Raw genomic sequence first — 26,671 nt, 5'->3', positions numbered from 1 at the left:
TTACCTTCATGTATTTATTCATCCAGCTCCTGCCTATCAGTGAAGGGCTTTGATGGCCCAGTGAGTAACGTGCCAGATGCACAAAGCTGATGATTTGAGTTCAATTCCCAGAATCCATGTGAAGACAGGAAGAGAGAACTGACTCCATAAAGTTGTTCTATGGGGGCCTGTAAGATGACTTAGTGGATAGAGGTGATCGCTGCCACATCTGACGATCTACGTTCAATCTCCAGAATCCATGTAGTAGGGAGAACCAACTCTCACAAGTTGTCATCTCACCTCTACAAGCATGCCAACACACACACACACACACACACACACACACACACACACACACACACACACATAAAAAAAAAAAAAATACATGCCTTTAATCCCAGAGCTCAGGAGGCAGAGGGAGGTGAATCTCTGTGAGTTCGAGGACAGCCTGGTCTACAAATGGAGTTCCAGGACATCCAGGGCTATTACACAGAGAAACCCTACTTCAAAAAACAAAAACAAAAAACAAAATTAAAAAATAAATAAAAAATGTGTCAGGTCCCCAGACACTTTATGTGCATGTACACACCTTAAATTACAAAAAAAGAAAAAAGAAAAAGAACCCATCAATGGACTCTACACTTGTGACTTAGATCTAGACTTTTCCTTCTGCCAGGTGGTGGAGACAGCAGCAATGCACGTCTTTAATCCCAGCACTCAGGAGGCAGAAGCAGACTTCGAGACTAGCCTGGGCTACAGAGCAAGTTCCAGGACAATTAGAGCTACACAGAGAAACCCTGTCTCAAAAAGCCATAATAAGTAAATAGTAAATTTTTATTTAGTTTTTGATTAGTTTATTATTTTTGACGGTATTGTAAAGACTTTTCCTTTTGGAGGATGGTATCTTGCTATATTGCCTATGCCTTCTGAGTTGCTAGGATTATAGGTAAAGCTACCTTACCTAGTTAGAATTATCTTAATTTCAAATTTGGATTGTTCTTTGCTAATATATCAAAATGTACTTTATTTAGAATCCTACAAACTTGTTAATTCTGATTGTTTTTATTTAAAACTTTTTTTTATTCCTTAAGATTTTTTTTAAAGATTTATTTATTTATTATGTATACAGTGTTCTGTCTGCATATATCCCTGCATGCCAGAAGAGGGCACCAGATCTCATTACTGATGGTTGTGAGCCACCATGTGGTCGCTGGGAATTGAACTCAGGACCTGTGGAAGAGCAGCCAGTGCTCTTAACCACTGAGTTATCTCTCTAGCCCTCCTAAAGATTTCTTATGTGGAGTTTAACCATGCTCCAGTGAGTATATGATCAACACAAATTGGACTTTGTGGTTTTATTTCTTCTTTTTTTTTGGGGGGGGGGAGGGAGGCCACGTGGGTGGGGAGTGGTCCTGGGAAGACTGGGAAGTGAGTGTGATCAGGGTACATTATGCAAAATTCCCCAATAATCCATAAAAATATTATGTTCAAAAAAGACCATGTCACTTAAGATAGAGTGTAAGTTGTCAGGATTGCCGAGCGACCTTAGGCCCTGAGTTCAGTTAAGACAGAGCTAAATACACACATGCCTCTACCCACACTAATCTAACTACATTTTCTTCCTTTTACAGTTGCCCTGGCTAGAACCCCCAGTATTAATACAATTGATATAACTGAGTGTACAGGCCCGTCTTGTTCCTTATTTTTGGACGAAAGTATCAGTGTTCACCACTAATATATTAATGTGGGATTTCTTTTTTAAATATTTATTTATTTATTATGTATACAGTGTTCTGCCTGCATGTATGCCTGAAGACCAGAAGAGGGCACCAGATCTCATTGTAAATGGTTGTGAGCCACAATGTGGTTGCTGGGAATTGAACTCAGGACCTCTGGAAGAGCAGCCAGTGCTCTTAAACTCTAAGCCATCTCTCCAGCCCCTAATATATTAAATGTGGAGTTTTCATAGCTACTATTATCAATAAGGTTGAAAAAGTTCCTAATATTCCTAGTTTGCTGAATATTTTTTACCACAAAAAAAATTGAATCTTGTCAAAGTTTTTTTTTCCCCCCCTCAAAATTTTTCCCTGCATCCATTGAAATGAATGGGCCTTTTTCTTTCTTCTGTTAATATGATGTAATATAGAAACTGATTTTTACATGTTAAAGAAATTTTGTGTGCTTGGGATAAATCCCATTAGCTACTGTGTGTATAATTGCTGTGAAATTGTTAATCCCAAAGATGGGAGGACAGATACCACTGACCTGAGCCACCATGGCCAAATAACTAAAGCAAGCAACTAATTAAAGTGAATTTTGGCATTAATTAATAATAAGATAATGATAATAAAACAATAAAATAAAACGTTTATTCCCGTACACAGACTTCCTCCCCCTAGGGTGGGATTCAAGAGGTCAGCACATGGGGAAGACGAGGTTTTATGGCTCCAGGGTAGGTGGTTTCCAACTGGTGATTTTGGCAGGCAAACTAGGCTCGAGAGGAGCAGAACATAAGCACAAGGTAGTTATAAGGAGCTCCTAAAACAAAGACATGACTGCAAAGTGGTGGAAACAAGGTAGTCAGAATAACAGCTGGTCCTAAAAACCTTTTGAAACAAAGACATGGTTGCCCTTTCCTGGAACAGGCAGAACAGAACCACTGTAGCTAAGGTCACAGGTGGGGCATAGCCCAATCCTTGAGAAACAGAGATTTAATCATGAAAAGGAATGAGCCTAGTTTGTCTTTACTACAAGATGGCTTTAAGCCTAAAAATGGAGGCAGGCTGGTTCATCAAAATAATACTTATGCTTAGTATTTTGGGATCCTGTTGAGAGACTAGGAGTTAGACCCCCCGGCAGGCAGACAGATAGGGAGAGGGGCCATGGCTAAGTAATAAAGGCAGTGAATTTCCAAGATGGTCAGCTTCTTTCTCATCCTCTTGACTTGGGACAAAAGCCTAACAGCTTAAAACAAAGGCTTGCAGGCCCTCTGCTGATGGACTGGCGCAAAAAGCTCATGGCATGCTCAGGACATCCACACACCAGTTCTGAGACAATCAACCATCCTAGCTTTCTTCAAACTGACCAACTCTAATTTAGGGAGGCAGCTCCCCAGAGGCTCCCCACCTCCATACACACACAGAGTGCAGTTTCCAGCTTCCTGAATCCTTCCTCTGCTTTACAGGGATCTTTTTTCTCTCTGTGCCTGCTGAAGGTGTGTCTTTCCTCACCCTCAATAAATGTCTTTTCCTCAACTGCTGATTCTGTCAGTGGTGTTTAGATCTCTCTGTTGCTTGCAGCTGCTGCACTTCAGATCTTTCCTGCCTTTTAATTCATTAACTGGCAGAAAAAAAATGAACCCAATCAAGACCCCTAGACTGTATCACTTCAAGACCCTTAGACTGACTGTGCTATTTCCCTTTTTAAAAATTCTTTTTCAGGGCCGGGCAGTGGTGGCGCACGCCTTTAATCTCAGGATTTGGGAGGCAGGGCCAGGCGGATCTCTGTGAGTTCGAGGCCAGCCTGGTCTACAGAGCGAGTTCCAGGACAGGCTCCAAAGCTACACAGAGAAACCCTGTCTCTGAAACAACAAAAAAATTCTTTTTCATTTTTAGCACAATTTTGATCTTGATGCACTAAATTGATTATAAAAACACACCAATGAGTCATGAGTCACAGTTTGAAACGACTGCTATCAGCGGGTGGTATATTAAAAATATTTAAGAATGCGACAGTATAAACAGACTACGTAAAAATGGAAGTGGTGTGCTGGGATAAGTTCCTTTTGTGCCTGCATTAAATATCCTATTTCTAGAATTTGTTGGAGAGGCACTGGCCAAACAGCACGGCGGAGGGCAGAAGTACGCTTAGGAGGCTCAGGGCAGGCGCCTCTCCAGCTAACAGGTAAGCAGTGTGTTAGCAACTTTGTGGTCCACACCAGTGAATATCAGTCTTTGTTGTATAGCATAGCAAACAGGGTAACATGATTCATGGTCTTAAGTACCTAATAGAAATGTTTAAAAATTAAGATAAAAATACAGCTGTTGGTAGCGTGATACCCAGAACAACAACAACAACAACAACAACAACAAAAGGGCCTAGCATCACTAAGCATGGTGCACATGCCTTTAATACTGGCACGCTGGAGGCTGAAGCAGGCAGAGCTGTGTATGCTCCAGGCAAGCTGGAGTCAGAGAGACAGTGAGATCTGTCTCAAACAAATAAACAAACGAAGTGGTTGATATTTGGGCTGGGGAAATGGCTCAGTGGTTCAGAGTACATACCACTGGCAGGGTGGTGATGGCACACACATTTGATTCCAGCACTCAGGAGGCAGAGGCAGGCGGATCTCTGTGAGTTCCAGGCCAGTCTGGTCTACAAAGTGAGTTCCAGGACAGCTAGCGCCATTACACAGAGAAATCTTGTCTCAAAACCAAAACCAAAACCAAAAATACTACTTTTGCAGGGGACCCAAGTTTGGTTTCCAGCAACCAAATCAGGTGGCTTATAACTATAACTTTAACTCCAAGGGGATCTGATGCCTCTGAGCTCTGCAGGCACTCCCACATGTGCCCACCCATGTGGACATAAACATAATTTAAAAATCAAAATAAAGCTGCTGGTGGTGGTCCACGCCTTTAATTCCAGCACGAGGGAGGCAGAGGCAGGCTGATCTTTGTGAGTTTGGGGCCAGCCTGGTCTACAGAGTGAGTTCCAGGAAAGGCTCCAAAGCTACACAGAGAAACCCTGTCTCAAAAAACAAAACAAAACAAAATCTAAATAAATCTTTAAAAAGGTGAGGGCATGATAGCAAACACCTGCAATCTTAGTACTTTTGAGGTGGAGGAGGGGATAAGCTCAAGTGACCTTCAGTTCCATAGTGAGTTTAAAGCTAGTTTGGGTTGCATGATTACAGGCATGAGGCTCTGCCTGGATTGGAATTGGATTTGGTGTTTGTCTTCTTTCATTCAATATATTTTTGAGATTCATCCACATTGTAGCACTGTTGACAATATATTCCAGTATTTGTGGTAGTTTACTTCAGGAATACATCATAACTTACAAATCTTTCTGTCAGATATTTTGCTGTTTTTAATAAACATTAATATAAAGTTTAAGCAAAACTCAACTGAGTGCAAGTTAGTGCTTAGCAATAAATTTACTACAGGTTTAATAATAGCTGCAATTTTATCCTTACATCCCATTCTGATATATAAATCTCAGCTATTTAAATTAACAAAATGAGATTAAACTTGCTTTTACATTTATATTTTCACTTTTCTGAGATGGGACAGGGGCTTGACATGCAGCTCAGGCTGGTCTGAAAACCATTCTATACTCACTCTGGCCTCAAACTCAAGATCCTCCTGCCTCCATCTCTCTAGTGCTGGGCTGAGTATGTGCCAACGACCTGCAACTGGTATTAAATTAAAAACTGGTAACACACAATTTGTCTTAGTCCAGAAAAGCAATGTAATGGTAATAGTATTGTGGGAGAAACCCTGCTTCGAAAAACTAAACCAAACCAAACACATGCTCAGAGTTGAAGGCATGGTGGAACACACCTCTAACTCCAGCCCTTGGGAGGTGGGGAGGAGGACCCCAAGGAGCCTCGCACACACTCACATACACAGTCAGTTAGAGATGCCAGGATTCACGGTAGCCTGCCTGAAAAACAAACAGCTGAAAGTCAAGATAGAAACCTGATAAGGTTTCTATAACATGAAATACAGTTTCCTATTTCCTTTGAAGTTCCTTTTCATAGAAAATCTTTCACAAAGGTATAATTTTGGCTTTTAGTTAAATTAATGAGTATACAAAGGATTTTAGATTTTTGTAGTTGTTAGAAAATGGTAAAAAAAAATTAAATTTAAAAATAAATTTAAAAGTTAAAAAAATTTTTTTAAAAACTTAAAAAAAGAAAATGGTTGATAAACATGTATTCTGGGTCGGATTTCCTGTCAACTTTTTTATTTTCTGTGTATGTGTGGATGCATGTGTGCCACAACATGCTTTTTATTTTCTGTGTATGTGTGGATGCATGTGTGCCACAACATGCTTTTTATTTTCTGTGTATGTGTGGATGCATGTGTGCCACAACATGCTTGTGGAGGTCAGTGAACACAAGCAAGAGTCAGTTCCCTTCTTCTACCATGTGGCCTCCAGGCATCAAATCCAGGGCATCAGGTCTTTAACCACTGACCCAGCTCACTGGCCTCTGGGTCAGATTTTCTTCAGCTGGGTCCCCAGGTTCTCCCCTTCTCCACCCCTATGCAAATGTTCTCAGAGGCCAGAAAAGGGCATCGATCCCTGAGAACTACAGGTGGTTGTGAGCTGCTAGATACAGGCGCTGAGAGCCAAACCTGGGTCCTGGAATCTCAGCGAGGTCCTTCGGAAAGTGTGTTCTTAGCTTCAAGCCAACTTCAGCTGTACTCCCTTCCCCCCTTTGGAGACAGTTTCACTGCGTAGTCCTGGCTGGCCTGAAACTCGGAGATCTGCCAGCTTCTGCCTTCTGGTGCTAGGATGAAAGAAAGGCCTGTGCCACCACCTCCTGCCACAATCATGTTTTCTTGAAGACTTCAAACAAACAAACCCAGAAAACCTTATTGTAGTAAAGTATGCATAACATAAAGAGAACCATTTAAATAATTTTCAGTAGTAGCATTAAGCATATTGTTGTTTACAACTTTTTTTTCTCTCTCTCTTTCTCTTTTTCAAGACAGGGTTTCTCTGTATAGCCATTGTTGTCCTGGAACTTGCTCTGTAGACTAGGCTGACTTTAAACTCAGAGATTTGCCTTCCTCTGCCTCCTAGGTGCTAGGATTTAAGGCATGCACTACCACCACCTGGCTTCCCCCCACCCTTTTTTTTTTGAGACAAGGTCTCTTGACATAGCTCTGGTTGTCCTAGAATTCACTATGTAGACCAGGCTGGCCATAAACTCACAGAGATCCACCTGCCTTTGCTTCCCAAGTGCTGAGATGACAGGTGTGCACCACCATGCCTGACTCAAAATATTTTCTTGATTTGAGGATTTGTATATCAGATTAAGAATCATTATCCCAGGGGCTGAAGAGATTGTTGTGGGATATTTGTACTTTGTGTGAAGATCTATTTGCTGTGATTGGTGTAACAAAATGCTGAAAGGAGCCGGTCGGTGGTGGCACACGCCTTTAATCGTAGCACTTGGGAGGCAGAGCCAGGCTGATCTCTGTGAGTTCTAGGCCAGCCTGGTCTACAGAGCAAAATCCAGGACAGGCACCAAAACTATACAGAGAAACCCTGTCTTGAAAAGCGGAAACAAACAAACAAAAAAAAAAAAAAAAAAAAGAAAAAAGAAAATGAAAATGCTGAAAGGGCTGATAGCTAGGCAGGAGGTATAGGAGGGATTTCCAGGGAGAGAAAGGCAGAGAAGGAGAAATCCAGGTGCACAGGAGACTCCACTGAGACATGGAAGGAGTCAGACACACAAAATGGGAGAGAGGTAAAAGCTACATGGTAGAACATAGATTAATAAAAATATCGGTTAATTTACGTTATAAGAGCCAGTGCAACAAGCCTAAGCTAAGGGCCAAGCTTTCATAATTAGTAATAAGTTTCTGTGTCATTATTTCTGAGTTGGCAGCCCAAAGGAAAGTCCAATTAATATGGCACCCAACGTGGTGACAATAGTATCACAGATAGGTTCGGTATATAGAGGCAACAGCTCTTTTAAGAGGCCCTGCTGTGCAGTGGAGCACTTGAGCAGCCAGCCTGCTAGGTAAGTATGCATGACACTTGGACTCAGCAAATTCCAAGAGCTGGGGCAGTAACCTGGCTCCTGCCAGTACCTGCCAGCATGAAGGCTAGGCTGTCACGGAATGAAGGAGGGCAGAGCCTGCCACCAGCACCACAAGCTGGCCGTGCCACGGAGGGCCTAACAAGTTAAGATTTGCCTCACGCTGGTCAGAGAAGACTGCAGAAGCACAGAAAGTCAGATCCAGACCAAGAAAACCTCTGAACAGATATAATATACTTAAAAATGTGCTTAGCTGCTAAAGAAAGAAAAAAAAAATGGGTATACACAGTCAAAGAAAAATAAATAAATAGTTTTAAAATAATAAAGTCTTTAAAGAGAGAGTAAAGTAATACAAAAGGAAAAAGCCACATAAAGATGGGAAATACACAGGGCATCTGGATCCTGTATGGTGCTTTGTTGACTTTGAATTTTTTAAATGCAAAAAAAAACCCAATAAGTGATGAGAGATATTGGATTATGGAAATTGCTAAATTAACTCAACATATATATATATATATATATATATATATATATATATATATATATATATATATTTTTTTTTTTTTTTTTGGTTTTTTCGAGACAGGGTTTCTCTGTGTAGCTTTGCGCCTTTCCTGGGACTCACTTGGTAGCCCAGGCTGGCCTCGAACTCACAGAGATCCGCCTGGCTCTGCCTCCCGAGTGCTGGGATTAAAGGCGTGCGCCACCACCGCCCGGCTCAACCTATATATTTTTAAGAATATCTTAATGGGCTGGAGAGACGGCTCAGAGGTTAAGAGCACTGGCTGATCTTACAGAGGTCCTGAGTTCAATTCCCAGCAACCATATGGTGGCTCACAACCATCTATAATCAGATCTGGTGCCCTCTTCTGGTGTGCAGGTATACATGGAGGCAGAACACTATATAATAACAAATAAACAAATCTTAAAAAAAAAGGCTATCTTAACTTTCAAAATGGAAGTCAAAAATATGTTGCGTTGGGGGAGAGGTTATGCTTTTGTTTCCATAGGAAACAAAAAGTTCTGGTTCTCTTCAAAATTAATAAAGATCAAATTTGATCAGGGGAGACCTCCTGAAAATCTTGGCTACAGACATTAAAAAAAGAAAGGACAAGTGACACATCCCTCTACTATAGGAACAGCTCTGAGACTGGATGAAACATGATAAATCTTGTTGGTCGCAGAGTCCTCATGACTTTTTATTATGTGCCATCCTTTCATATAGCATTGACAGAGGTTTGGTTATACAGTCCAAACAAACCTATAAAGTTAACAGATGACTTTTACCTGATCAAACATAGAACAAACTATCATCTTTAATTGACTTGTGCACAGTGCATACTCCATACTTGTGTTAATGCAAATATATGTTACCTTTAAAAGTTTGTGTTTTTAGAAAGAAAAAAAAAGGACCAAACACCAATGAAGACAAGTAGCTCAAGTGATCCAGCCTCTCAAAATGCCTCTGTTGTAATTTCCTCAAAATTATCCATCCAGAACAACTTCAAAGCTACTAGCCGAGATGGTCAGCCTCACGGACTATCCAGACAAGTCCTCAGATAAGCTCTACACTTTCCCATCACACAGAGACTAAACAAAAAATAATACAGCTAGCTCTCTCAGGACTTGACCATTATCCCCATTTTCTCAAGGTCCCGTAAAGATGTCGTTGTCCTCAGACAACAGGAAGCAGTCTAGAGAACATGATACCAACATTCCCAAGAGATGGAGTGGGTGGTGTTTGGTCATTTGGTGGGTTATGGATGTTTGTCATCATTTAGTGTGGTTGGTTACAAGTTGTTATTGGTCATGTCAGGAAAAAAGCTGAACAAAGAAGATTAGATTCAGATTCAGGGATCTATTTCTTTTTTTTTTTTTTTTTTTTTTTTTTTTTTTTGGTTTTTTCGAGACAGGGTTTCTCTGGTTAGCTTTGCGCCTTTCCTGGAACTCACTTGGTAGCCCAGGCTGGCCTCGAACTCACAGAGATCCGCCTGACACTGCCTCCCAAGTGCTGGGATTAAAGGCGTGCTCCACCACCGCCCGGCCTATTTCTAAAGGGAAAAGGGGGTATATAGTATATAAATGATGGGATAAAAGAGTGGATTGTTGAGTCTACTTTTGAACTAAAAAAATAACTACTAGTCTCAAATATTTTACATTGATATGGATTTTTATATATTGATACACATTTAGTGTTATTTTTCTTATACTATATTATGTTTCTATTTCTTGTTTACTATATTGAACTTATGCAGATCATTTAAAAATTTAATATAAAGTTTTAGTCCTTGAGAGCTATTTAGGATAATAAAAAAAGACAGGTCAATAGTCAGTCATCTATAACAATCAAGCTTATAGTCATGTTAGGATGTTTTCAAGGTCAAACAGAAATATATTTTAAATAGTCTTCAAATACTTCAAAGACCTACAGAATATGGAATTTGAAATGTTTTAATAACATAAGGCTTTTCATGAGACATGAGTGCTCCTGGCAGTACCAATCTACTTCAAAAAAGGATAATGGGCATCAAAGAACCTTCATATGGAGTTTGCTTTCAATGTGGCAAAGGTAACCATTCGAGCAAGAAACTGTCCTTTCCTCAACAGCTGACAAAAGATGGATACAAAAGAAAGCGACTGCCAAACTTTGCTAACATGAGGTAAGACAGTCCTTCAAAATTCCTGCTTCACAGAAAAGTCTGTTCAATATTCTAGGCCTATAGGTCAAAGATGGATGCCTCACCATTGCAGAGGAATCTTAGGTGACTGTCCCGGCAGCCAGCTGTTTCTGTCATTTCTATAGCTTTGGAAGTTGTCTGCTCTGCACTTTCTGTTTACTCAGGTAATAGAATATCCTTCGCAGGTCTCTGATGGAGTTGAAGGTGAGATAGTTATAGTTACAGTTTTCCTTGTTTCCAAATTCTGAAAAGAAACTTACACAAGAGATGTAAAGTTTATAACATTGAGAAACATAAAAGCTTGAGTTGTTTATCTAAAAAGACGTTATAAGGTCTAAAAAGATATTTTTAGGATGGTATTACAAATTATGATAAAAACTGGTTTGGGTATAAAACTTTGGACTAAGACAGGATAGATAATGCAGTATGTTCTCCAAATTTGCCAAATACAAATGGACTGGACATTGTGATTGTAATTCTTACCTGATAATTGTTCTTATTGTATACAGTTTTACTATGTTAGAGTTAAAACCTTTCCTTTTTATTTAGACAAAAAGGGGGAAATGTTGTGTGATATTTGTATACTGTGTGAAGATGTATTTGCTGTGATGTATTTGGTGTAGTAAAAAAGCTGAATGGCCAACAGCTAGGCAGAAGTATAAGCGGGATTTCTGGGGAGAGAAAGGAAGAAGAGGAGAAATCTAAGCATGCAGGAGATGTCATCAAGATGCAGTACGAGTCAGACACACAAAATGGGAGAGAGGTAAAAGCCACATGGTATAACATAGATTAATAAAAATATGGGTTAAGTTATAAGAGCCAGTGGGAAAAGCCTAAGCTAAGGCTGAGCTTTGATAACTAATAAGTCTCTGTGCTGTTATGTGTGAGCTGGCGGCCCAAAGGAAAGTCTGACTACAAGAGATGGCTCAGTTGTTAAGTGTGCTTGCTTTTCTTTCAGAGAATCCATGTTTGGTTCTTAGCACTCATATTTAGTGGCAGGAGGATCCAATGCTCTCTTCTGGATTACACACAGATACACAGACATACACACTTAAAATACAAACAAACTGAGTATGTTGGCACACACCAGTATTATTAATACTTGGAAGGTTTAGGAGGATCGGAAGTTCAAGGCCATCCTTGGCTACACAGAAAGTTGGAGGCCAGAATGAAATACATAGGACCCTGTCTAAAAATAATAAGATAAAAAAATCATTATTCTAGGACCTAGAGAGATGGCTCAGCAGTTAGTGCTTATTGCTCTTGTAGATGACCTGGGGTCCAGTTCCCAGCACCCACATCTGTAATTTTAGGGAACTGATGCCTTCTTGTCTCCAAGGGCACCTGTATACATGCAATGCACATAAACTCAGGCAGGCACACAGGCATACACACGACCAGTAAGATGGTCTGTAGCTAAAGGTGCTCGAAGAGTGAGCCTGGCTACTTGAATTTAATCCCTGGAGCACACATAAAAGGTGGAAGGAGAGGAGTGATTCCACAAAGTTTTTTCTGACCTGCAGGCAAGTAGCACAAATATCTGCACACACAGAAAATATTTTAAAAGAATCATTATTCTAGGTAATAACTTTCTGTAAGAAAATTTTTTTCTCTTGAAAAATGAGTTTCTTTGATAATAAAAATGATACAGACTTTTACGATTTTCCCTTGGAAATGCATAACAAAATCCAATGTTTATCTGTGAACATTTTCCATGTTCCTGGCATAATTATCTGCCCTTCAAAAAAAAAATCTTCCTTTAGTCACACATTTTCTCATTTTATATGATTCAGAATATATGTTGCTTTATATTAGTTTTTTTTTTTTTTTTTGGTTTTTCGAGACAGGGCTTCTCTGTGGAGCTTTGCGCCTTTCCTGGAACTCACTTGGTAGCCCAGGCTGGCCTCGAACTCACAGAGATCCGCCTGGCTCTGCCTCCCGAGTGCTGGGATTAAAGGCGTGCGCCACCACCGCCCGGCTATAGGATGATATATTAGTTTTAGGAAGTAGATATTATATAACTTTTAAACATACCCTTAAAATTTTAGCTTAAAGTAATAAATTATAGGCTAAATATAGCTGGATTCAATCTGAACATCTTTTTTGATAACAAGAAAGATTTATTTGAAACAGAGCCTCACTATGTAACCCTATCTGGCCTGAACTCAGAGCTCTTCCTGCTTCTGCACCCTGTCTGCGGGGATTAAAGGAATGAGTGCGCCAGCTGCCAGGACAAGAACGATTATTTTAAAGTACACACACTGTGGCAGGGAATTACACTATCCACTTTACTGGGAATTATTCATGCTGTAGATACTATCACCTCACTTTACCGAAGTTCAAAGTAATGAAGAAACTTTAGAAGGTTATAAAGTATTTATGGGTAGGACTCAGGTTTGGCTCAACTCCAAATTCCGGGTCCTAGCATACAGTACACTGTTTCCGAAGCAGCACGTTCTATTTTACATTGTCGATGCCTTTTACCTGCTCTGGGATTCTTTCTGGGAGAATGTCACATCTTACTCCTCAATGGAGTGGAACTCTGTTTCCTAGCAAACTTACTGCCGTTCCTCCATCTCCCGGTCCTCTAAGCGGAGTCCTAGCTCACCTCACCTAGATCACCTCAGAGACTGAGCTGAGCCCAGAGTCTTGGCATCTTGGTCCTGCAGTAGAGCCTAGTTTCTCAGATTCTGTCACCCAGCAGGGCTCGCCCAGGGGGTGGGGGTGGGTTGGTGGGTGAGGATTCCTTATTAGTGATCTCCCCGCCTCCCTGGCACAGCCCTGGGACTCTGCTGAGATTCTTGTGCTTCATTGTTGTGGAAGAGTTTTTACTAGGCAAGAAGCGCTTTAAACAGGAAAGTAAAACAACTCAAAATAGCTTCAGGAAGTCCCTGAAGCTGACCAGATTCATTAGGTCCCTCCCTGCCAGAGTAAGCAATAAAAGCTGAGAGACCCCTCAGAAAAAAGGAAGCGGAACAGCAAAATGAATCTGAGCTGCAAAGACTCTGAGATCAGACCAGCTAGCTGCCTGGAAGAAGTGGAAACCAGCCAAGCTGCCAGGAAGAGGTTCAGACCAGAGTCTCTTGGAAATGACACTCTCCTGCCTGTTGAGCTGCCTGCAGACAGTGTGTTCCAGGTTCCCAGCTTTGTGAGCTGTCACCCATGCTGGGTGGGTCTTGGTGATGCTGGGGTCTTTGAGTAATTTCCGCTCCTGTAAGCCCACCCTCTCCCACACTCATGAACAAATAAAACTCACTGGTTCACCAAGTTGGATTCTGGTGCTATCTGTACTTTGGTCTGTCTGTGGGAGCCCTATCTGGGGCGAGGAGACCTGTGTAGCGTCTCCCCAGGAAAAGTATTGTCATACAACACTCAGCAGAGGGCAATAGCCCTCAGCAAACTTTCTGAGAGACTTTTCTCCATGGTCCCGGGCCAAGCCACAGCGCACCTTTTTCCACATTTCCTAACCTCTCCGCACAGTCGCATTCCCACCCGCCATTCTCTTTGTCTGCGTCTTAGTGTCTCCGTTCAACTTCTCCCTCCTTCTCCTGGTCGTCTCCGTTCCCGGGTCCCGCGGAAAACTCACGCAGCGCTTCTGTTCCCGGCTGCTCGTCCGATCAGCTCCGCGCTTTACTTCTCCCTGCAGCTCAGCGACCAGGCCTGGAACCAGCCTCGGGCCAGCAGGCACCCGAAAGCCCCGCCCCTCCCTCCCCATTGGCTACCGTTCTCAGAAAGTCCCGCCCCCAGACTCGCAGCCCGCCTCTCCGCCCGGCTTCCCTTGTTTTCATTCCCCCTGTCACACGAGGCAGTGGCAACCCCGAAGTGGGAGGGGAGAAGTCGGAGGGGAGAAGTCGAAGAGGGAAGGGGACGGGAAGAGGGCGGAAAGTGAAGGGCCCAGAGCGCCTCTCTGTCCCCGATCTAACTCAGTTCTCGACTGCTCCGGGCCGGCGTGGTATTGTGGGATCGCGGCGCCTGGCCTGCCTGAGACGCTCGCATCCGCAGGGGCGTCCACTCGAGAGCGCCTCCTGTCGTCCGTAAGGCTGCCCTGCCATTCCTCGGCCCCCCAACTCCTCCCGCCCCCCCATCCCCTCCTCCTCCATCCTCCAGTTCAAAATGGCGACGGCGGCGGCGGCGGCGGCAGCGGCGATGGCTCCTCCGGGCTGCCCGGGTTCGTGCCCCAACTTCGCCGTAGTCTGCTCCTTCTTGGAACGCTACGGGCCGCTGCTGGACCTGCCCGAGTTGCCGTTCCCAGAGCTGGAGCGGGTGCTGCAGGCACCGCCGCCGGACATCGGCCACGGAGAAGGTAAGCGATCGGCCCGAACGCCCGGCGGGAAGCGGCCCTGGCGCGCTCTACCTCTCCATAGATATCCTGGGGCTCTGCAGCCGCCCCCCCCCTCCAGGGACTGGGCTCCGTGGAGTCTCTACTCAGCTTAGCCTGGGGGGGTTCCTGGGTGCTGGGGAGGCGGGGCGGAGGCCCCCTAGGGCCACCGTGCCCCGCGGGGACGGAGGTGGGGGCGTCGCAGGCCGGGTGTGGGCCGGGGCCCGGGAGGGGGCATTGTGCCGGGCAGGCGCCCTGGAGCCGGGTCCCCCGCGCCGGTGTTGGCCCCCAGTTCTTATCCCTTTAGGTGGCGGGGGAAGGGGAGAGCAGGTTCCGGCCAGCCTTGCGCTTTTCTCCTCCCCTCCTCCCACCAATCCTCCCCACCGTCTCCGGGGAGGCTGGGCCCATCTTCTCCCGGCGCCCCCTCTGCTCACTCCACCTGAGTGGGCGGGGGCCGGCGGACACTCCACTCTCTTTCTCTCTGCGGTGGGAACTCCCCCGAGAGAGTCGGCTCCTGCCCTCTTCCCGTTCCCTCGAGGGCTGGTCTAACCCCCCCCCCCAACTCCTTCCTCCCCTGAGGGAGATCTGCTCCTCCGCCCAGGGAGGGGGCTTCCCCCCTTCCCCATTCTCGCATAGGGAGGGGAAATGAAGTCGGTTCAGCTTCTCTACTCTGGGGAGGAGAGGGTTAATTTCTCCTCCTCCATAGTTTTCCTCCCCGCCACCTCCCCCAAAATAATAGAAAAGCATCTCCCCACTTTTCTCTCTCCCTTCCCCCTATCTCGGCAACAGGGCTTAGGGGAAGAAGTCACTCTTCCATTTGCAGGGTGGGGTGGGGTGGGGTGGTTGGTCTGTAGGCTGGAGGAGGGGCTCAGACGGCAGGGGAAACAGTTGAAGAAGGTGCTTGTTGCTCATGTTTCTCTCTCTGGTGCCGCTGGTCTATTATTGGTGTTCGCAAGTGGTGCTCCTTCCACATAAGGCCACCGCGCGGGTGCAGGGCGCATGCTCTGCCCGGCCCCATTGAAACTTCCTGCTGCTGGTTCTTTTGCTGGAGCATCTCAGCGCTGTGCCTGCGGCTTGCAACCCTCACACACTGAGCGCTAACACTCTTCCCCTGTTAATCCTGATCCGTGCCGCTCCTTTTCTGGCACTTTATTTCCCTTAGAGAAAGCTTATTTGTGTACTCCGAACATTGCCTTTGTCTGGGTACAGCCCTTGGCAGAAGAAGAAACGTTTTCCAAATAGGTCTTTTTTCCCCCCCTTCTTTTTCTTTTGGTCTGCGCGTAGATGACCAGGGTGGACTGAGTATTGTACAAGACATGATAGTTGTGACCTTTCTAAGAAAGCGGAGTCGATTTTCTGTTATCTGTGGAAAGGCAGTTCCCGATACGATGTATTTACATAGCTAGGAAAAGACCCAAGTGTGAAGTTCTTCAAAGTAACCTGTAGTGAAAATGTGTGATATACAATGTTATCAAAGATGAGCCCAAAGGCAGTTACAGCATTCTTACGCTCTCTCACCTTCTCTATTGAGACACCACCTCACTGTTGCTATGTCTGCTAGCCTGTAACTCTGTAGACCATGCTAGCCTGGAACTCTTTAAAATCCTCCTGCTTCTGCCTCCCATGTGCTAGGATTAAGGCATTCGACACCATGCCCGATTCTACGTCTTTTTTTACCGGTTCGCAATTTTTAGACTCTCTCTGGCTCATAAAAGGCTAATTTTTTTAAACTATGAAATTGGAGGGTGGTTAAATTACTTTATATTAAGACTTTCTGTAGAATTTCTTTAAACATTAAACTTCCAGTGTATTAATTTCGTTATTAAGTTTACGTTTTTTTTTTAAAGGAAATAGTTACTGTGAAGTAGGATACCTTAATTTTAGGATACTTTAGAAATAATAGTAATTTATTTGACAGAGAGAAATGTGAGGATTTTAGGGGAAATTGGTGGTAAGTTGTTTTTAGAATTTATTTGGACTGATTTAAGAGGCAGGCATTGTGTTTTGGTTTTTTTTGGGGGGGGTGCCATTGCAGTTTGAATACCAAATAAGCTTGCATTCCTTTAAATTTTGATCAGTGTGCTTACTTTGTATTAGTACTGGAAGAAGAAAATTATTAGGGACCGTTTGTTATATCTAGCGTTGAGCTTTGGGGCGTCAACTAAATAAAAATGGGAAAGAACTTGGACTAAGTCATTTAACTCAGCCACAGCATTACCATTGATATAGTTGCTAAGAGGACTGATAATAATAGATTCTGTCATGGGAATCTAAGAATAATTGTTAATTAATGTCACACAGTTCAAGACGTGTGGCAAATGAAAAGTCTCTTTGAAGGTGGAAGTTTTAACTGTGCAGGAAAAAGATGTTCAGAACTTTGATGATATCTCAGACAACTTATAATAGTTTTTAGCTAATAAGATTGACTCAGTCTTTTGGGGAAAAAGTTTGGTATGGTAGAAAGAGTTGAAAGACTAGGGTTTTGTGTTGAGCAATGTAATGTATAGGTTGTAGAGCAATTGTTTCATTAATATGGACCTCAGTTTCTTCAGTAGACAAAGGCAATGGCTAAAAACCAAATGAAATGTTTCAAAAAAACCCTTTCATAAACCAGGTACTTACAAATATTCCTGTACTACAAATTACATTGAAGTTTTTTTCAGATAAAAGATACATAGTACATTTGTAATTAGCCTTAAATTTTTGGTAAGTTGGGAGTGCATGGGGTGGCTGTGTTGGAATCAGGCCAGTTTTGCTTTGTATATTAATTTTTATTTATTTATTTTTTACTTTTTCAAGACAAGATTTCTCTATGAATTTTTGGAGCCTGTCCTGGAACTCGCTCTGCAGACCAGGCTGGCCTCGAACTCACAGAGATCTGCCTGGCTCTGCCTCCCAAGTGGGGAGGTTAAAGGTGTGTGCCACTAACGCCTGGCTACGCTTTTTTTTTTTTTTTTTAAAGCATTTCTAGTGCCATTTAAAAGTTCTAATTGGGCTGGCAGGGTAGCTCGGGGGGTAGGGTGCTTGCTGCCAAGCCTGCTGATGTGGGTTTGATTCCCTGAACCTGAATAGTGGAAGAAAGGACCACCTGCAAGCAGTGCTCTAAGCTCTACATTCGGCTTTTGGCGTGTGTGTACAAAGTGCACACATGTGTACACAATAAATAAATAAAAATTCCAATTTATGCAAGATTTGCTTTTCCTGGTGTGAGTGGCCCTTAGACTATGTTTTTATGTGTCTTTTTCAGTTCTCTGTTCTACCAGCTGGGGTATGGAAGGGGGCTAGTTCAATACTTGAGTACAGCATTTATTGAGGTACATTTAACAACACGATAATGTTCTTTGGTAGAAACTAGTTTACTGATTTGTTCCTGTTTAAATACTTTGATCTTTTTCCTAAAAAGTTGTTTGTAAGCTTTCATTTGATAGTGTGGCTTCAGTTTAGGATGCCCTGTTCCTTAGTCAAGAAGGCTCTCATGAGACAGAAAATAGAACCAGTGTCCATTCTAATTCCAAAACTTGGAAGTTCTTCTGTGCCCCATGGTAGTAGTATTCCACAGGTAATTCTGGTTGTTTAAAGATAAAATAAAACCATGAAAAATGTCAATTTAGTTAATTAATTTTTCTTTTTAAAAAGGAATGATTAAGCCAGGCAGCAGTGGCGCACACCTTTGATCCCAGCACCCAGGAGGCTAGCCTGGTCTACAGAGCGAGATCCAGGACAGGCACCAAAACTACACAGAGAAACCCTGTCTCAAAAACCAAAAAAAGGGTTGGAGAGGTGGCTCAGTGGTTAAGAGCACCGACTGTTCCTCCAGAGGTCCTGAGTTCAATTCCCAGCAACCACATGGTGGCTCAACCACTTGAAATGAGATCTGGTGCCCTCTTCTGGACTGTAGGGACACTTGCAGGCAGAATACTGTATACATAATAAATAAATAAATCTTAAAAAAAAAAACAAAAAAAAAGGAATGATTGATTGTATGCGTCTGAGCGTTTTGCCTGCCTATTCTCACATGTATGCAAGTGTTCCTGGTGCACTTGGAAGTCAGAAGAAGGCATCAGGTCCCTTGGAATTAGAATGACAGATGGTTGGGAGCCACCATGTGGGTGCTGGAAATCAAACCTGGATCCTTTGCAAGAGTGAGGAATGCTCTTAACCACTTGAGCCTTCTCTCTAGCCCCTAGTGGTTCCCAAGTACCGAATAAGTGGAACTGATGTTTTTTGTTTGTTTGTTTCTTTGTTTTGTTTTGTTCTGTTTTGGTATAGGGCTACTCTAAGGAAATTGCTGAGACACTGAGGGTACCATGAATCTAAAAAGCTTGGGAATCTGCTCAGAGACTATCATTACCTTTTGGGTCTAGAAAGAAAGGATGACTGTTGCTTTATCATACAAGGAAGGGAAACTAAGACACAGATTTCAAGCACATACACCTGACCATTGGTTACTCAGACTGTGGTTTGAAAAGTCCACCTAAATTATCAACCATGAATGGATTCATAGTTGATGCTAGAATCAGCAAAGGACATTCCAAGTGAAAGCATTATACATTCTGCTTTACACTTCCCAGGTCTCTATTTAGTATGAAATTTAAATGCTTCCTCCTAACAAGAAGTAGGTTACTGTGGAATATAGGTAAAAAGAAGGGTAGACATTAACTTTGTCTCCAGCTGAGGACCAAACCCAGGGCCTTGTGCTTGCTAGGCAAGCGCTCTACCACTGAGCTAAAAACCCAACCCAGACATTAACTTTGTAAGCTTGTTAGCTCCCGCCAGGCAGTGGTGGCGCACGCCTTTAATCCCAGCACTTGTGAGTTCAAGGCCAACCTGGGCTACCAAGTGAGTTCCAGGAAAGGCACAAAGCTACACAGAGAAACCCTGTCTTGAAAAACAAAAAAACAAACAAACAAACAAAAAAAGATTGTTAGCTCCCAAGACTCTTCAGTGTCGTGCCTCTGCGTGCGTGCGTGCGTGCATGCGTGCGATCAATGTGGGGGCACACAAATATCGGTATAGAAATCAGAGGGCAGCTTTCAAGAGTTGGTTCTTGCCTTTTGAAATGCACTTTGTTGAGGCAGGGTTTCTCTTATTTGTGACACTGTGCAGACTATATACACTAGAGCTTTGGGACCGTTTGTCTGTCTCCACCTCCCATGTTGTCATAGGAGGGCTGGGATTATAGATGTGCAACATCACACCTGACTTCTGTGGGTTCAGGTGATGAAACTCACTTTATGTGCTGGCCCATCTCCTTCCTGGTCCCCAAGAGAGAGAGGGGATTTCTGTTTTGTCTGTTATTGTCTTGTTTTTGAGACAGTCTGACTGTGCAGCCTGAGCTGGCCTGGAACTCATTATGTAGAAGTAGATGGAGCTGGTTTCCAACTCAGAGATCCACTGCCTTTTGAGTGTTGGGATTAAAGGTGTGTGCCACCACCATCCCTGAAGAGAATTATTTTTAATAATTCTTTGTACAGGTGTGGTTTGAGAAGTGTCATATCTAATAATGATATTGAATAATGTTACAATGTAGCAATGTGTTTTTGCATAACATTAGATTGAAATTTTTTGTTGTGGTGTTTTTTGTTTTTCATGACGGGGGTTTCTCTGTGTAGTTTTTCGCCTTTCCTGGAACTCTGTAGACCAGGCTGGCCTCAAACTCACAGAGATCCGCCTGCCTCTGCCTCCCGAGTGCTGGGATTAAAGGCATGCACCACCACCGCCCAGCCTGTTTTATTCTTTCATTACTGGAGTTCTAACCCAGGGCTTTCTGCCTGGTAGGTAAATGCTCTGCCACTGAGCTACCTCCCCAGTTGAAACTCCATATGTAGTCCAGGCGTGTCTTGAACTTGGGATTCTCTTGTTATAATGTCTAGAGTGCTAGGAATGCAATCACCCATTTGTTATTGTGCTTAATTACAATGACTTTAACTCTGCAGCCAAAGTGGCAAGTATAAAAGGGTATGTCTTTTATATTTAAGTGGAACTATGGTTCTGACTTCATATGGTGCTTAATTGAATTCTGCGATAGTCCTTTTATTTGCATGCATTTGATGAAGTGAGAAGATGACCATTGTACCCAGTAATTCTCATTCTCTCTCTCTCTCTCTCTCTCTCTCTCTCTCTCTCTCTCTCTCTCTCTCTCTCTCTCTCTCTCTCTCTCTCTTTTTGGTTTTTCAAGACAGAGTTTCTCCATGTAGTTTTGTCCTGTAGATCAGGCTGGTCTCAAATTCATGGACATCTGCCTAGCTCTGCCTCCCGAGTGCTGGGATTAAAGGCATGCTCCACCACTGCCTGGCTACCATCTCTTAATATGAGCAGATCTCAGGGAGTGTACCATGTGGGTTTATACTGGCAAGTCATTGGTTAATGGCCTTACTGAAGCAAGAACCTAGGTTGGCTGAAAATTCCCAGTTTTGGCATTTCTGATTTTGAAGAAATAAGATTCTTTATTTCTCTTTGAGATCTACTCTGTTGAAGCTGGGTAGCTCTTGTTTCTGACACTATGCAGTGTCATTTTGGTTTATCATAGAATTGAGGTAAACAACAGTTATAAAGGTGGAGAGGGAGGCTGTTAGCATTGTCCTAGGGCAGGAGGTAATTAGAACAGAAGAACTTTTGGCTAATGTGAGACTCTTAATGCAAAGTGGTCTGCTTTTTTAGTCTTCTAGTTATTCAAATGTTTACCATGAAATTTGCTATTAAATGTCTTTAGAGGCTGGACAGGTGGCTCAGCAGTTAAGAGCACTGGCTGCTCTTCCAAAGGACGCAGGTTTGATTCCTAGCACCCTTACCATCTGTAACTACAGTTCCAAGGGATCTGACACTTTCTCTGGTTTTTGCAGGCATCAGGCATACATGTGATACACAGACATAACATGTAGGCAAAACACTCATACACATTAATAAAATAAAATTTTAAAAAAGTTCCTTAGGTGCTAGCTCATTGCATGAGGACCTTAGTTTATATCCTGAGCACCCATATAAAAGCCAGGAGTGGTGGCGCACACCTATAACCCTAATGCTGTCGGGGAGTTAAAATGGTGAGGCGGGGGATAGGTATGTCTCTAGGATTTGTTGGATAGTCAGCCAATGAGTTCCAGGTTCAGTGAGGGATCTTATCAAAAAATACAGTGGAGAGCTATAGAGGAAGTCACCTGAAGTTCGCCTCTGGCCAACTCGTGCAGGAGTGCATGTGAGCACATACCACACATGCACACTTTACCACCAGAAAGAAAGGTCCCAGTTGTTACTTACTTCATTAATTTAACGTGTATACTGACCATCTGCTGCATGGTACTTCTAGCAAATATTGTAAGAATTTCAAACAAAAATGTTAAAAATGAGTCTATTTTAAAAGATTTTTCTCGTTTAGTAAGACGCTAAACTGAGTTCGTATGTTACCCTCTAAAGACATTTTCCCTCTGGGATTTTATTAAATGGAGTAGTAGTAGTAGGATATGCATTCTAGACTACAGATTATAAACTAAAATTATCCCTCACAAGTTTTTGGTGAGGTATGTGACCATATGTATTGTGCAAAAGTAAGAGTGACTAAGCTTAAAGAACATTAGCCTGAGCCGTGTCTTCAAGGAGGGTATTTTTATGTGTTGCTAGATTTAAGAATAGATTTTTACTTTCTGCTTTATGTTTATGGTTTTAATATATTATGTTTTTTCTTTCCTGACTTTACTATAATATAGATGCCATAACAGAAGATACCAGGATGCTTTCTGTTTTCCAGTCATGTTAGGGCTTGTATAATATCAAATACTGCTTGAGAAAATAACTTCATTTAAGAAGTCATTTCTTGCCAGGAGGCAGAGACAGGCACATCTCTGTTGAGTTTGAGGCCAGCCTGGTCTACTTAGGGAGTTTCAGACCAGAAAGAGCTATCTCAAAAAAAAAAAAAAAAAAAAGATCTTTCAGTACGTGGTACTTGGTGATACTTGATTGCTTGCTATGTGCTAGGTGTACATAAACCCTTGGAGTATATTATTAAGCCACATAAACAGTATGCTTGCATTCAGTGAGCTTATGGTTTAATAGTGAAAATAGACAATGAGCTGGGCGGTGGTGGCACACACCTTTAATCCCAGCACTTGGGAGGCAGAGGCAGGCGGATCTTTGTGAGTTCGAGGCCAGCCTGGTCTACAGAGCAAGATCCAGGAAAGGCGCAAAGTTACACAGAGAAACCCTGTCTCGAAAAACCAAAAAAAAAAAAAAGAAAGAAAAAAGAAAATAGACAATGAAGGAGTAGGATTTAAAAAATACAAAGACTGTGCAGTGATAATGCACACCTTTAATCCCAGCACTCAGGAAGCAGAGGCAGGCAGATCTCTGTGAGTTCAGGGCCATCCTGGTCTACAGAGGGAGTTGCAGGACAGCCAAGGCTACACAAAGAAACCCTGTCTCAACCCCCTCCCCCCAAAAAGGATGTATGACTCCAGTTCAGTTATAATAGCAGCTCTTCAGCTGTGTGTGCCTGTGTGTGTACTTTGTGTGTGTGTGTCTGATGTATGTGCCTGTGTGTGTACTGTGTGGGGGTGGGGAGGTTGGATGAGGGAGGGTACTTTTGTGAGTTTATGGGTTTCAAATGGCAAACCTAACCTACTTTCTATTCATCTTATATTTTTTATCTCAAAAATTTCTCAGAATTAAGTAATTTTTAAAAAGTTCTCTGTTTTAATTTATTTATTATTTTGTGTGTGGGTGATTTGCTTGCATGTATGTGTGTATGTACCATAGGCAAGCAGTGCCCACAGAGGCCATCGGATCTCCTGGAGTTATAGATGGTTGTGGGCCACCATACAGGTACTGGGAGTTGAACCTGGGTCCTCTGGAAGAGCAACCAGTGCTCTTAACTGCTGACCCATCTCTCCAGCCTCCGAATTAAGTAAATTTTAATACTGATTTAAAAATACCATGTAAATTTGGTTTCTCCTCAAATAAGTTCTAATGGTACTTAAAAAAAATAATTTGTGGCTTTTGCTTCTTAAACTTTTAAAAAGTAATTTATTTCATGTGTGTCTGTGTGTATGCAGGTGCAACCACACTCATATGGAGGTCAGAGAACAGCATGTACGAGTCAGTTTTCCCATCTTGTCTGTCCTGGGGATTGAACTCTGGTTGGCAAATTCGGCAACAGGCGCCTTTTCTTGCTGAGCTATCTTCCTGACTCTCCAACTTTGAAAAAGAAAAGTTGTTTGTGGTCTAGTGGGTGGGACCCAGAGCCTTGCCTCTATGCTTTATTATTGAGATACATCTGTGGTGATATTTTGTTGTACTCTAATAAAACTTAACTGAAGATCAGAGGACAGATCCAGCCACAGAGTTAGCCACAGAGGTCAGGCAATGGTGGCACACATCTTTAATCCTAGCACTTGGGATCACACACCTTTAATCTAATCCCAGATCTGTCTGGATCTCTGTGAGTTCAACGCCACTTTGGACTGCATGAGATTAATACAGTTTAAAAGACAAACAGCCAGGCAGTGGTGGCACACCTTTAATTCCAGCATTTGCGATCACACACCTTTAATCCGGGTACTTGGGAGTCACATGCCTTTAATCCCAGCACCAAGAAGGTTGAGACAGGAAGTGATATGGCTGGGCAGAGAAAGGAACATGAGGCAGGAGGAGACAAGAATTGGGCCCTTTCGACTGAGGATTCAGGGGCATTCAGTCTGAGAATTCGTGGAGACAGGATCTTCTCTTTTCTGCTGAGAAGTTGGCGAGGTGAGAAGTGACTGTGGCTTGTTCCTTTGTCTCTCTGATCGTTCGGCATTTACCCCAATATCTGGCTCCGGGTTTTTATTATAAGACCATTTCGGATTGGTGCAACATACATCCCTGGCCTGTTCTGTTTAATAAGAGGCACACTTTGCTGAAGAGGCAGAGAGAACAGACATGGATAGAGAACATGTCAGCATTTTTTCCATCACTATGATAAAAAAAAACCTGAATAAACAACCTGAGAGACAGCAAGATGATTTTGGCTTATGGTTTGTAAGGTTTCAGCCCATGGTCGTCTTGCTTCATTGCTATGGGTTGATTGGTGGTTAGGCATTATGATGGACGAGGGTTGTGTGAGCAAAGCTGCTCATTTCCTGGCAGCCAGGAAGAGGGAGGGAATGGAAGAGAAGAGGGAAAGAGAGAGAGAGAGAGAGAGAGAGAGAGAGAGAGAGAGAGAGATCTGTAGCACAAATCCAACAAGAAGTACTCTTCAAAGACATGCCCCAAGTGACCTACTTCTTTCAGCTACGCCCCAGTTCCTAATTGCCCATTCAGCTGTGAATTCATTGAGGAGTTAATCCATTAGTGAAGTTAGTGCCCATGTCATGATCCAGTCGCCTCTCAATAATAGCGCCAGCAGAGGGAGCAACCCTTTAGCACATAGCTGTATTTGAGGGATGGTACTTTATATCCAAACCATAACACCAGGCACATTAACACAAAATAAAAAACTTGCTTAGGAATGCATCTGTCCTGTGTCAGGAGGACCTTTTCCATGTAGGAACACAGGGTGTGAAAGTATCCCAAGTAGAAGCAGCACTAAACTGATCATAAGAAAAGGATGAGGGAAGAACTTGACACATGCCTCCAGCAGACAGGCTAGGTTTCAGTCTTTTATACTGCACAGAGTTTACTCGAATTGCAAAGTTAAGTATGCATGATTCATACGCAGTGTTTAAGAAGACATTCACAAGCCGAGGTGGGGGTGGCATACACTCAGGGGGCAGAGGCAGGAAGAGCTGGATTCGAGGCCAGCTTGGCTGCAAAGTGAGTTTGAGTTCGGTTGGGCTGTAGAAGACCTTGCCTGGAAATCAGAAACCAAAAACCAGCATAAGAATGAAGGCTGAATCTGATTCCTTGTAGACCCCAAGCTTTTCCATGTTTTTGTTCTCGTTATCTTTGTCATTTCCCCAAAGTAGAATCATAATTCTCCCATTTGCTTTTTTGTATATTTTTTTTGCATTTTATTTTTTATAATATGTATTTCTTTGTTAATATCAAAGCTTACTAGCTGGTTTTCTGAAGAGGCTTTCCAACAGGGAACTTGAGTTGTACTGTTACTTTTTAGATCACAAATACCCTGTTGCAGTAAATGTTACCTACTCCGACTACCAATATCAGAAACCAAGGACCCAACCCAGATACCAACTTGCATGCTTTGTTGTTTGTTATCAACGCTTGTTGAGCCTATTGTCCTTGTCCCCTTTTATACTCAGCCACACTCTTCTGTTGTCCTTGTGCTGAACTGCAGGTGGGAAAAGTTCTTTCGTGAAGTTCTTTCATGAAGTTCTTTCGTGTGCCTTTGCCTTGTCTTCCTTCTCCCTCTAGAGTTGCACATCCCTCTCCAGCCTCCTTCCCTTGTCTGCTCACTGTCCAGGTGCGGGGTCGGTCTGCTCTGGGGGCATCCAGTGCTTCTCTGTCTCCCAGAGTCAATTAGCCGCTCCTCTCCGTCACGCAGCATGTTCTCCAGGTAGATTGTCAGAATCCTCATAAGTACTTTTTCACCTACAGTCTAGCAGGAGATGATAAGATCCTTGATGGGGGAGCTTCTTATCATTTTAATCCTGTAACTGATGAGTAATAGTGTTTAATAAATGTTTATGGTGTGAAAGTTTTCCAGTTTTGTACGGGACCATATATTACTCTAAAATTTCTTTTTAGAACTAAATCTGATATAAAGTAAACTTTAAACTGTACACTAAACATTTGTCTAGCATACAAGAATGAAATTGACATTGACAGTTGGAAGTAGTTGACACCTTGGTTAATGATACCGCGTCAATCAAGTAGGTTTTATGTCTTATTTCATTAGGTATAACATAGTGATTAGTGGATGTAATTGGAAATTAAAATATATTCTGCAATGGTTTAGTAGGTGTGGACAAACAGCCTATGCACAGAATCTGA

At 42.8% G+C, this 26,671-nt stretch overlaps 2 protein-coding genes across 7 annotated transcripts in view; one reads left to right on the top strand and one right to left on the bottom strand.

Annotated features, from left to right (window-relative positions):
- Aamdc (adipogenesis associated Mth938 domain containing) overlaps nt 1-14,151 on the bottom strand; it is a 31,271-nt gene extending 17,120 nt beyond the window's left edge. The window contains exons 1-2 of one of the 6 annotated variants that reach the window (XM_052714836.1): nt 14,021-14,132; nt 10,500-10,689 (exon numbers count right to left, since the gene is read on the bottom strand). In XM_052714836.1, the coding sequence (XP_052570796.1) occupies nt 10,500-10,502 (3 nt within the window). In that variant the 5' untranslated portion in view covers nt 10,503-10,689; nt 14,021-14,132. The other 5 variants (XM_052714835.1, XM_052714837.1, XM_052714833.1 and 2 more) reach the window with 5 other exon arrangements.
- A 45-nt stretch (nt 14,152-14,196) lies between these two features.
- The window catches only part of Rsf1 (remodeling and spacing factor 1), a 125,490-nt gene continuing 113,015 nt past the window's right edge, over nt 14,197-26,671 (top strand). The window contains 1 exon segment of the mRNA XM_052714832.1: nt 14,197-14,737. Within this exon segment, the coding sequence (XP_052570792.1) occupies nt 14,548-14,737 (190 nt within the window). The 5' untranslated portion in view covers nt 14,197-14,547.

Source organism: Peromyscus californicus, unplaced genomic scaffold (assembly GCF_007827085.1).
Source record: "Peromyscus californicus insignis strain IS unplaced genomic scaffold, ASM782708v3 Scaffold_4__1_contigs__length_199733344, whole genome shotgun sequence".
NCBI classification, from domain to species: Eukaryota; Metazoa; Chordata; class Mammalia; order Rodentia; family Cricetidae; genus Peromyscus; species Peromyscus californicus.
The sequence above is the reverse complement of the archived record's forward strand: the minus strand, read 5'-3'. Positions and strand labels throughout refer to the sequence as shown.